Genomic DNA, 12,222 nt, shown 5'->3' with positions numbered 1-12,222 from the left:
ATTCAAACATGTCATGGAGAAGCTACATATTAGACTGTTATCAGCTCTGGAGGTCTTGGGTGAATGTTTTTACTGGATCTTTTCATAAAACCTCAAATTCATGTGAGTAATGTTCACAGACATGCCATTTGTCCTTCACCCAGAACAATAAGGAAGTTGGCCAGAAAATATGAATGTCGCTAGCACTGAAGTTCAGAGACAGTTGGTCACTTGACTTAGAAGAGACAACGTACACAGGTCATCTGCTCCCAGATCAGTACCCCAGTCACTTAGCCCTTCTGCAAGACACCTACATACCTGTCAAGGCTCATTTTCAGCACCAACTTGACTGGGTTTGGATTTACCTAGGAATTACCCCTCTAGGCTTCCCACAAGGATGTTTCCAGAAAGTGGAGAAGGAAGATCCACTCTAAATGTGCTGCCCAGAGAGGAGACCACAGGGATGATGGCCTTTGACTAAACTCCATGGGATGGAGTCCTAGATTAAACAAAAAGAAAAGGAGCTGAGCACCAGCATCCGTCTCTCTCTGCTTCCTGACTGCAGGTACAATGTGACCAGTTGCCCTGAGCTCTTGCCGCTGGCCCTGAGGTCTCTAGAGCAACAGACTGTACCCTCAAACTGTGAGCCAAAACAAATCCTTCCTTAAGTTTCATTCATTGAGTATTTTGTTATAGCAACAAGAAAAACAAATAACACAGAAACGTCTAGAGGTCTCTGTCTCCAAGGAGAGTCTGCTAGTCCTCCTTGCTTGGCTCCAATGCTTCTGGAACAAGGCTGCTGATTGGTTTGTCCAGTCTCAATCAATGAGGAAGGAGGGGCCAGGAGACAAGTCTCCTGGTGGCCTGGAGCTGACCTGCCAAAGCTGAGTAACCCAGAAACACCCATCAACTCAGTGGCAGGGGCACCTAACAGGGATGCTAGCTCGATGCAATCCTCACACTTGTCACCCTCAAGGTCATCATCATAGACCAGTTCTCACAGGTGGCTACCATGGCCCTCAATTACTTTACATGGTGACTCAATTACTTTAGAAGGTTACAGAAAATTTTAAATGAGAATGGTTGGAATACATATGTCAGGTGCCTTAGAATTTTCTGGAAGATATGACCCAAGAAATCATCTCATTTGTTTTGTTTTGTTTTTTTTCCATGTAGCTCCAGAGGTCCAAGGAAGCCACAGGGGAAGATACACAATACATCTTAGCCCATGTCATCTGGCTTTGGAATATTCCCTCTCCCTCCCTGCCTCCCTCCCTCCCTCTCTCTCTCTCTCTCTCTCTCTCTCTCTCTCTCTCTCTCTCTTTCTCTCTTTGTATGTGCGCGTGCACAAATGGGATTCAGGTATGCTATGGGGTGGAATGCAAATTTATATTTATTTGGAAAATGAAATAGTAGAAGGGAAAAGGTTATACGGATGGGCAGTCAATTTGGGTCATTCAGCCAGATCCACCTTGGCAGTGTCCAGCCTCTTCTACCAGGACACTCATCTTGGGAGACTGAGGAACTGCTTACTAATGCTCCCATGCCTTCCCAGTGTGGACTCGTTAGCCACAGGGGGTCAAAAAGCCTGACCTAGAAGGACCCAGCGGCCTCTGGTGTCATCAACACTCTCTTCTCTCTGTGAACTCTCACAGTTTGGTCTTGGAAGGGTTAAGTTTATTAATTGGGGAAAGTAATTGATGTCTAATACCTCCATCCTTGTTGATGAAGCGTTATTATCTAGACTCAAGGAGTTTGTAATTAAAGAAATCAGTCTCACACACACATTACAAGATCAGTCATCATCAACAAGGCCGAAGAGGATGGGGCATCCTGCCCATGGGCATCCTGAGGGGATGGGGTATCCAGTCTACAGACATCCTGAGGGGGTGGGATATCCCGTCTGTGGGTCCTGATAGAACAGGGCACCATCCAGAGATGGTGGGGTACCGAAGCCTGGGTGTCCTGAGAAGACAAGGCATCCAGCCAGTAGGCATCCTGAGGGGACAGAGTATCCTATCCTCTCAGGGCACCCAGCCTGCAGGCATCCAGAAATGATGGGAACCCAGCTTGAGGGTACCTTAAGGGGATGGAACACCCAGTCTGTGGGTGTCTTGAGAGTGGGAATTTTGAGGCTTGTGCTACAATTGGGTTCAGTGGTGGCTTCACATGAAATTTTGGGGCACAAATGGGATCTGGGATAGTGGAGGAGATTGAGAGTCCGTAAGTGAGGATGGAAGAGATGGCGCTCACAGGCTGCTTGGCGGGGAGGGCAGCCTGAACTTGGATTGCAGCAGGTACACAGGCGCAGGAAAGGGAGGTGCTGGAGGGTAACACCCGGGGTCTATGCACTTGGAACCTATGGCTAAGACCCTGTGGGTGAGCACACGGAGAACTGAGGGAAGCTCGGGCGTTCCTGAGAGAGAGGGCGAGGCCATCTTAGGGTATATATACCCCTTGCCCAGCCCCTGCGCCTGAAAAGCTGAGGAAAAGCCTCACAGGAGACTATTTTTCAAATCCCCTGGACCTGTAGGTCCGCAGCAGTGTGGCACGTAGTGCCTGAGGGTGCCATCTTGCCCAGATCAAAGGCAGTGCCCTGGGAAGCAGCTGACCTACATTCATATTCTCTCATTCTCTTCCATCTCTCTTTCTCCCCTTCCCGTGTGTGTGTGTGTGTGTGTGTGTGTGTGTGTGTGTGTGTCTGTCTGTCTGTCTGTCTGTCTGTCTGTCTCCCAGCATGTGTCATCATCTCCTTCTCCTAGGTCAGGTGATCTTGGCAGGCTACTGAATGCTTCTGAATTAGATGCTAACAATATTAACTTTTTTTTTTTTTTTGTCACCCTCCTTCACGGGCTGGACTGAAGAGCTACCCATATCCACTTGACATTTCATGAAAGGATCTAGTAAAAACACCCGCTCTGAAGTTTACACAGCTGAGAGAAGCTGACTGTGTAGGCTTTCTGGGGGCATGTTTGCATTTTCAGCTAGAGACAGTGAGTGTCTTAGTCTAATAAATGCCCGACGCAGAAGTTCAGGTGCTGCTGGAAACTTGTGAAGGACAGAAGAAACAGAAGCCTTTGGGGCCAGCACACCCAGACCCAAAGTTTATGTTGTTTCTTTCCTACCAGATGAAGAAGTGGTAATGTCATCACGACATGTATTTAGAGCTGACCGTACACTGACTAGTGTCCTAGGAGCCTAGCGTATCTCATTAACCCCTGTCACAGCCAATGAAGTGGACAGAACTGTCAGTCTCACTTTATGAATAAAGAAATTGAGGCACACACAGTCTCTGTGAGTCATCCAAGGTCACCCAGGCAGTAAATGATAAGTAGGGGTCCACCCATGATCGAGGCCGCTCAGCAGTCTGTACTGCCCTAGCTGGGGAAGGCTGTTTCATGCTGCATTGGTGGCTACAGTTTTAAAAGACACAGGGAATCTGGCTTAAGTCATAACATGAGCTCATGCTATGCAGTGGCAATCCAAGTATTTGGCGCTGGGTCATATCCCTCCCGTCACCTGGTTTCTAAATCGCATATTGGCGGCCTCCCTGGTCTGCCTCTCTAGTGCTGCCCAGAGGGGTTCCCAGGGTCTTGGCTCCAGCAGCCCCTCAAGAGTCCCCACGTCCACCACAGCAGCTCAGTTCCCTGTGTGAGCTGCATGCCAGTAATATTTCCTTCTCCCTGGATGATCACGGCATCAAAATTTCATGGCCCCTTTGGGCCACTAATCGCTTCCTAGTTGGCATCAAACTTTAATTGCCTTTCTTACCTCATTCCTCCCCCATCCCAGACCCTGTTCCATTTGGGAGATTCCTGTGGGGCTTGGTCACTGGCCAGCCAGTCACCAGAGTCCCAAGAGACCCGAGGAAGGCCTCTCCAACAGCTCTGGGATGCCCATGGGCAGGGGATGGCAGGAGGGCGGAGAGAAGGCATCCTGTATTCTGCCAAGCTCAAGCCTTGTGAGAATATAACAGGGGTGGAGGCAGAGCCAAGAGGGAGAGGAAAAGAGAGGGAAGAGGGGGGTGAGGAGGAGGAGAGGAGGAGGGGGTGAGGGAGAGGAGGAAGAGGAGGAGCCGTTTTAAGCTCTGCTGCCCTCCTTAGGTCAGTCCTGTCTCCCCCCAGCACAGCTGAGCATCTCCCAGGCCAGCAGTTGAGTCTCACTGAGAAGATGGTAGAAGATGCCAAGGGGCAGCCTAGGGCAATGCCAAGGGGCAGCCTGGGGCAACGCCAAGACGACACGCATTGGATCACAGAATCCTGGGGTCATGCTGACAGTTCGCCGCCGCAGCTGGAGCACCAGGGCAGTTGGCTTTGCTGAGTGAGCTTCTCTACTTTCCTCCTTCGATGTTGGGCGGGGCCATAGCCAATGCTGGCCAATGACCGGCAAAAGAGGGACTGATTGATGTCTTTGGAGGCTGGCATGACATGTCCTGCCTCCTCTACAGGATCCTGTGTATTACATCCAGGGCATCTTTGTACACGAAGGCATCGTCACAAACTTTTCACCTCTCCTCCTACTCCTGTACCCTATCAGGGTAAAGGGCATCTGGCAGGACTCAGTGGGGACCCCAAGGCCAGGCCATTAGAGGCAGCTTCTTTGGCAAAGCCAGAGCCAAGAATGGCTGGGGTGAGGTGGGTACCAGAACTTCTGCACAGGACCCTCCCTCAATGGCAGCATGGTGGTGCCACCATGAGAGGCTACAGCTGTTGGGGTCAGGCTCTTGATCTGGGGTGTTCTGCTGCTTGGCACAAGGAGGTCTCCACAGAACAAAGGAGACCACAGACACTTTAGAAGTCACTCATCCGTGCAAGGCTGGAAGCTGGAGATATAGGCAGGGCCAGGTGGCAAGAGGAAGAGTGATTCATTCATTCATTCATTCATTCATTCATTCATTCATTCATTCATTCATATGTATTTGTTGAGCCCCTGTGTACTAGGCACTGCCGTTGGGGTTGGGAATTCAGGAGTGAATACAAGAGAAAAATTGGTACACGAAAGACCATGTATCATGTCAATGCACTGGGAGACATGTTCTGCAGAAGAAAGGGTAGGGACAGTGGTGCCTGCTCTGAGATGCCACAGTATAGGTGTTCAGAGATGGGAAAGGGACATCAGGTAGGGTCCCGAGGAAACCAGAAGTCAGTACGTAACTACACAAATGCTTGAGGGAGTTAGAGGTCAGCTTACAGAGAGCTCTAAACACAGATGGGTCTACACAGACACAAGAGAGAGTGCGTAGAGATGACACAGTGGTGAGGGAGCCCAGGAGGGACTCGGCCACTCTTGTAGCCAAGTGACTAGAACATTCAAAGCCTTTGTGGTTTGTCAAGAGCATCTACAAAGTTATCCCAAAACCACCACAAGGAGCTGGATGCTGCTCTTCATTCCCTCACATCAGAGATGAAGCAGGCTCAATTCAGTATCACATTGTGATGGAGGTGGGAGCCGACAGGGGCAGACCCAAGCTGGGGACTCCCCGACATCAGGAGGGCTGTGCCAGGCTCCTGGCTCAGTCATAGCCTGGTTCACACTCCCTTTCCTGAGTATGCCCAAAGAACTGCCAGCTTTCCCACTCCCTTCTGGGGAGGGATCTTGGGAAGTCCTGACGCTCTTTCATCCAGCGAGGCTCCCTGGCTCTGCCTCTCCCCAGCATATGGACAGCAGGGGCTGGTAAACGGTATGTAACCAGGGATGGCTCAGCGGCAACCAGCCTGTTTTCCTTTCCATTATAGGCAGTAGATCGCTCTGCTGCTGGCCCATTTGTTGCTATTGGCATCCCAAGGCCCCAAATTACAATGACTAATTCTTACCACTTAGGGAGCTCTAGGGGCCTTTGCTGCAATGTGCTGGGGATGGGATAGCCAAAGTGGACAACCCACAGCAGCTCAGAGACTCAGTGTCTCCAGCTCCCCACTCCCCAAGGGGCTGGGAGTCAGGAAATAGGCTTCCTGACAAGCAGGGAACCCATTAAATTCTAGAATAGCCAACAATGCACAGGCCAGTCCCTTCATCAACATGAGGCGATGTCTAACAGCCAGCTAGAATAAGGTAGTGAGCCCTCCATCGCTGAGGGTATGAAAGCTGGCCACACGAGCACGGGTCCTGGATTTGCAGGGCAGCTTCAGATAACTCTCCAGGTGTTCTCTGAACCCCTAAGCCAGGAAACAAGCCCATTCTTCCTCCCCTTTAGCTTACAGCTGGACCGTGTCCTAGGAAACAAGGTCAAACGCATTACAATATGCAGTTTAACACACCATCTTAAACTGAAGGTCCCACTTAAACACAGGTCTGCTGTAAAGGATTTGGCCTCCTTCCCGGCCCCCTTTCCATGATGGAATGAGGATCCTGGCCCCTACTCTAGCCTTCCAGTAGAGGACGTAGGGGAGAGGCGGTCGATAAGTATGTGCCGAATAAGTGCAGGAGAGTGTTCCCACAGCAGGTGCAAGCTGCCTGCCTGATTTGGTCTCTGGCTTTGGGTCCCAAGTGGACCCCACCCCACAAAGGGGGAACTTCTTTAGCCAGCGGTAGCAAGGCCCAAACGCCATCCCTCATCTCACCATACCAACAATGTTCCAGACCCCCCAGCTGACATCAAGAGGTACCCAGGGGGAGAGAGACAGGGGGAGAGGAGAAGGGGACAGGAAGAAGCAGGGCCATTTCCCACCCTACGCTCATGCCCCTGTGGAGCTTTCGACAGCTGAGCCCCGGGCAAGCATGACACAAGCCCTCCTGGTAATTAGCAAGAGGCCCTGATCAATAAGTTATTTTTTGCTGTCAGTAATTAATAATTACAGCTTAGCCACACCATGTAATTAAACTTTCATCCCATTCCCCCGTGCGCTGTTTGGCTTTTATCGTGATTAGCCTCCCAGCACTAAACTTTCCCCCTTTGGGCCCTCCAGGAGCTTCCGGATTGGCATTTCCAGGCCTCCATCAGGGTTCTCCCACTGTCTGGTTCATTCAGCCTGCAGTGTCCTCTTGTTCCCCCGCCCCAGGTGCAATTCTCTTGAAAAAGAACCTCCTAGAATGGCTGGCTGGGCGGCTCCTGCCCTCTTCCCCACTGCTTGTGCGTGCAGGCCAGGATGCCTTCTAGCAATGGTCAAGCTCACAAGCATATGAAAAGTCTCCAAAAGCACTGACTGTCTGGCTCACCAGGGCCTTCCAACGCCAGCTCCTGAGGATTGGTGGAAATCTCAGTATGTGACTAGCTCCCGGGAGCTCAGAGCATGGAGGACCACTCCAGGAAACACTAAGGTAGTCACAGAAGGAAGTCTGTCGCGCCTGTGGATGAAGGACTTGCTGGGGCCTCTCCCTGGGGCTTCTAGCCATGCAAGTCTGCAAAGACGGAGATAATGCTCCCAAGGTACAGATGAGGAGACAAGACTTCCAGTGGCTAAGAGTCTTGCAGAAACATCTCTGTAGCTGCCTTCACCAGATCATGAGAAACCTTTCTTCCTAGTTTGGGAGAGAATATTTTCTGTGCTATCATTGCATTTTGTCTGGGAAATGAGCAGAAATCATGTAAGACCCATTTGGGCCAAATGGCCAAATGATAGTTTTCAGTACATCCAGGTAATGTAGCTTTAGTCCTGCATCTGGAAAAAGAACTAGGAAAAAAAAAAATCTCCATAGCATCCCAATGTAGTGACCACTGGGCACTTGTCTCAAAGGAGGAGCAGCTGCTGGGTGTCTCCTGTGTGTGTCAGGTCTGCAGAACGGTAGTGCTGGCGGTTTTAACTATATGCAAAGGATCAATGGCAGGGCCCCAGAGGCAGAGAAACTCTAACCCCAAAGCAGATTTTAAAAAAAAAATGACCTGTGCCCTAACCTCACCCCTCAGACAGTAAACCCAGCATCACCTTCAAGGTGGAATCCAGAGATTATCTTCCCATAATCCTCTGCAGGGAGACAAATGGAAGGGGGGCCAGTGCTGGCAAACAAACATCCTCAGAGCCAGAGAACATAATCAAAGCAGAAGGGGCCCGGGCAGCCCCCCAGTAAGACAGAGAAACAGCCAGGAAAGGGCTTCTCCGATCCTGTCAGGAGGATGGAGCTCATCTGGGAGACACACAGGGATGGGAGGCCAGAACTTCAGTAGACACTGGCATCTTGGCCTCAGGAGGATAGGCAGGTGTGGAAGTGGGGGTGGGGCATGAAGACACGGGAAGAAGGTGCCCTGGAGACTCCATAAGGGCTTGGTCCTAGATGGGCGACCAATTCGTGAGTCCCCTGCCCCTCCCAAGTCCAGGTACACAGCTGTTGGGAGTCTGCTCGGAAGTGGGGCGAAAAGGTTCCACACAAGTTGCTGCCCCTTTGAAACCTCCCTATGACCATCTCAAAACAAACCCGACAGGCACCCAGAGTGGAGGACAGCCCATTCCCACTCTGTCCGGGCCACGGTCCTGGGTCTCCACAAAATCCCATCCTAGACAAGAGGCCCCAGCTACAGAGGGTCCTGGGAGCAGAGAGAGGGGCTCAGGACTCCTACCCTATGTATCAGTGTGGTCTTGGGCAAGTCAGTTCCTTGCAAAGGGCCTCAGTTTCCCCATCTGTTAAATGGCTACTAGAATGCGATGACCTCCGAGGTCCCTGCCTACTGGAAGGTTTTACAGTGACTATAAAAATAATAACTTTTATTGCCTTTACATTTATGGAGCTCGTTAGAAAATTTCCAAGTGCTTTTACCTAAATTACCGTGTAAAGTCTTTAAAGTCTTCCCCTCGACCCTGTGAGTGACAACCGGTAATTTTTATCTCCCATCTTGGCTTTGAGGATTGCCTGACTTGGGACACGATGGGGTCCCTGATTTCCGAGGCTCTAGGACCCCAGAGGTGGAGAAGGGGTCTGTAGGGGGATTGCAGCGCCTCCATCCCAGTCCCTCCCAACCTGGTTCTTGGGTAGGTCTGGCTTCCCTCTGAGCCCGGAAAACCCAAAGAAATCTAAGGCCAAACCGGCGAGTCTGGGGATTCAGTCCAGACTCCTTCTCTCTCTGCCCCCAGCAGGCGCCGCTCAGCCACTGCCGCCACCACCACCTGGATCCTCGAACCCCAAACGCAAGAAGAAAGCTCCGGTGCAGCTGCCCTAACCTGCCAGGACCCTCCAGGGGACCCGGGAGACAGCCGAGCATCCGCTGCAGGAGGCAGGGAGAGACAACCCCATCACACCTCCTTTCCAACACACCCACTCCACACCCACTGGCCCTTCACCGCCAGGCTGGCCGCTCTGGGCGGCTACAGTGGACAGACATCCAGCCAGCGAGCTGTGGAAGCCGGAGCCTGGGACTGCCCGCTGGGTGTGTCTGGAGGGTGGGTTAGGTCTGCCGCTGTCCCTGCTGCTCGGCTCCAGGCCCATGCCGCCAACCCACTCCAGCTCCAGCGCCCGGCCAGGCAGCCAGGAGCGGGCTCCCGTACGTGGCCAAGCAGAGTGACTGCTCCTGAGGGGAAACCAAGCGGGCACCCTGAACCCCATTACAGCTTCTTCCTTGCTTCTGCCTGCCCCATCTTCTCGCCCTGGGGCACCCAGTGCCTGCCTGGCACGGCCTTGCCTTTCACTTAGGACCCCAAGCAGGACCCGGCGCCTAGGGAGTTCAGTGGAGCCAAGCCATGGAATGACGCGCCCCTCCTTTCCCGGCCAGAGGGCACCCACGAAGGCCCACCTACTGCACCTTAGGTGCTTAGGTGCTTCTCCACATCCCCCGGAGATCTCACCATCTCCATCCAGAAAGGCCAGAAGTCTCGCGGACGCTGCCCCACCCCAAAGAAAGCCCCAAAAGTCGAAGAAGGGGAGAGCTTTGAGGCTCCCAGGAGATGGTTCAGCCTGGGCTAAGCGCGGTATCTTAGGGGGCACTCCTTTCCCGCCCATCCGAACCCGTTTCCCAGTCCCACGTGGAGAGAGTGGCCCATACTGTACCTTGGGCTCCGGCCGAGTGGATCCGATGCAGGGCCAGTAGAGTCCAGATCGGCAGCCTCCACATGCTGGCCATCCTGGTGGAGGGGTCCTCTACGGTGCACCCTCCTTGCGACTTGCTTTATAATCCTGTGGGGTCCCGGTACCCCGCGCCTTCGTCCCGGGAGACTGTGTGGCCGAGTCCAGGACGCTATGGCCCGAGGGGCCCGCCGGCGACCCCAAATGCTCCTTCCTCCTTCTGTGCTTGCTGCTCCACAAGGAGAGGGGAGAGCAGAAAGAGGCCAAGTCTCCTTTCAAACTCAGGGCATCTATATCCCTTAGTACCCCGACTCCGACTACTTCTCTCAGACAGAGCGACCCCTGCGATCCGGCTTGGTTGCTGGCCGAGCTCCCGAATGAGAGGACAACTTCAGGAAACTTCCTCCCGATGGCCACGTTGCCCGCCTCCCGCCCCTCCCCGCCCCCTGGTTGGGTTCTCCCGGGCCGACGTAGTCACTGTGGTTCTAGACGCCCGGCCCCTGGGACTGGATGCAAGCGGAGCGCAGCGGCAGGCGCGGGTGCCGGGTGTCTTTCAGAGGGGGCGCAGGGTTCGGGGGTGGGGGCGCTGTTAGCATAACGGTCCGAGTCTCCCTGGAGTCGAAGTTTTCTTCTCTTCTAACTTTGCAGGCAGCACCTGGCAGGGCCGAGCCACCCTTTTCAGCTCCGCGGTCCTCGCGCCCAATTCGAAGATTTCGGGGTTACCTCCCCGGGGGCTTCGGTGCCGGGCTCGCCCTCAGCTCTGCGCCCCTCTGGCTAGCAAACTTTGCGGGTCCCGCGGCCCGACGCGCAGCCCCGTGCGCCCATGTCTGCGCCAGCTGCGGGTGGCGATGGATGCCCGGCTCGGGTGCCCGGCTGGGCGGCCAGGGTTCTAGTCAGCGCCCGGGGCGCTGAGCCTCTTGCGGGCGATCCGGTGGAGACCAGCGGGTCCTGCTCTCCACTGCGCCCCGGCTGGAGCTCCGCGCGAGCCGCACGGGAAGAGCTCGGCCGGCAGCCCCAGGTTCCGGGATTTCGGCGCCGCCTCGGCCGCCCGGCGTTTTCGCCCAGCGCGGGGACCCGAGTCTCCGCGGCCGCTCGGGCGCCTCGGTCCCGCCTGCCGCTCGCCCACCTCGGGAGCCGCTGGCTCGCAGAGCCCGGAGCCCTGGGCTGCCGGGGCTCAGCGTCCTAAGAGCCGCTCTGCCGCCGAGCCTGAGAGTCTGCCTGCGCCGAGCCGGAGCTGCGGGGGCAGCGGGAGCCGGGGACGAGCGCGGCGGAGGCGGAGACGCGGAGAGGGGGGCCGAGCGCTACCCCGTGGCCGCGACTGGAGCGCAGCCTGCGCGCAGGGAGGGGGCGGCGGCGGCTCCGAGCCAGGCCCGGGAGCGAGCCCCGCAGAAACCCAATCCGTGTGCGCGGCCGCGGGCTCCCGGCGTCTCCGGGACCCACCGGAGGGCAGTAGTGCGGGCGGCGAACGTGCCGCTCTCTCTCCGGCCTTGTCTTCCAGGTTCAGCCCTCCCTCTCCCTCCCTCGAAGGCCTGCCTCATCCAGGTCTTCCATAGGCCGGAGTCCCCAACACCCCTCTGGACTTGACAGGGCAGGACAGTTTGGGAAGGGTATGTGTGTGTTAGCCGGTTGATTCCAGTTTTTCCTTCCCAGGTCAGACTCTTAAATGAAAGTCTGGAACCGCTCAGGGAGGAGAGCAAGATAAAGGAGAAGCCTGGGACTCGCAGAAGGCCGAGAAAGTGAAGTTGGTGCCAAACTCGTGCACTCTTTGTTTCTTTCTTCTTCCCAGCTCCCCCTTTAAAGGCACATCAGCCACGGAGACACAATGGAGAGAGAGACAGAGAGGTCCTCCCTTGTGGCCCAGGGAAGGGAGCAGAATGTACCTTCCAGTGTGGCAAGCCCAGGAGCTGTTTAGACCCCTTTAACCGGTGAGCGCAACAGGCGCCTCTACCTCCGTGGGCTCATTCCTCCATTAAAAATATTAAAAGTAATATTTTGCGGCTGTGTTGGCATAAAAACAAATATATACTACATATTAAAACATTTTCTTTCATTTAAAAGTTCATTTAATTTTTCCCCTGATTTTAAAAGAAATTAAAACATTTCCGTGGGTTCCCTAAAAGACTGTAGTCCCTGGCACTGAGCCTGCTGAAGAAATCAGCCGTTCAATCTTGGTATTTCGGCTGGAAAAGGAAGGAGGGAGACCCTTCACCTTTGCCAGCTTTCCCCCTCACTCCTCCGGGGCCCACTTTTCTGAGCCACACCCTGTTGTCTTCCTTTTCTGATCTTTGCCCTTCAGGTAGCTTACTGACTCGGAGG

The 12,222-nt window shown here is 54.3% G+C and overlaps 1 protein-coding gene across 2 annotated transcripts in view; it reads right to left on the bottom strand.

The window, feature by feature from the left end:
- The window catches only part of Sdk2 (sidekick cell adhesion molecule 2), a 287,113-nt gene extending 275,971 nt beyond the window's left edge, over positions 1-11,142 (bottom strand). Inside the window, exon 1 of one of the 2 annotated variants that reach the window (XM_028865305.2) lies at positions 9,892-11,142. In XM_028865305.2, coding sequence (XP_028721138.1) covers positions 9,892-9,964 — 73 coding nt within the window. In that variant the 5' untranslated portion in view covers positions 9,965-11,142. The remainder of the gene's footprint in view (positions 1-9,891) is intronic. The other variant, XM_028865306.2, reaches the window with a different exon arrangement.
- Between the last annotated feature and the right edge of the window lie 1,080 nt (positions 11,143-12,222).

The sequence above is a fragment of the Peromyscus leucopus genome, chromosome 8b, assembly GCF_004664715.2.
Source record: "Peromyscus leucopus breed LL Stock chromosome 8b, UCI_PerLeu_2.1, whole genome shotgun sequence".
Lineage (NCBI taxonomy): Eukaryota > Metazoa > Chordata > Mammalia > Rodentia > Cricetidae > Peromyscus > Peromyscus leucopus.
Note: the sequence above shows the minus strand (reverse complement) of the source record. Positions and strands in the feature narration are given on the sequence as shown.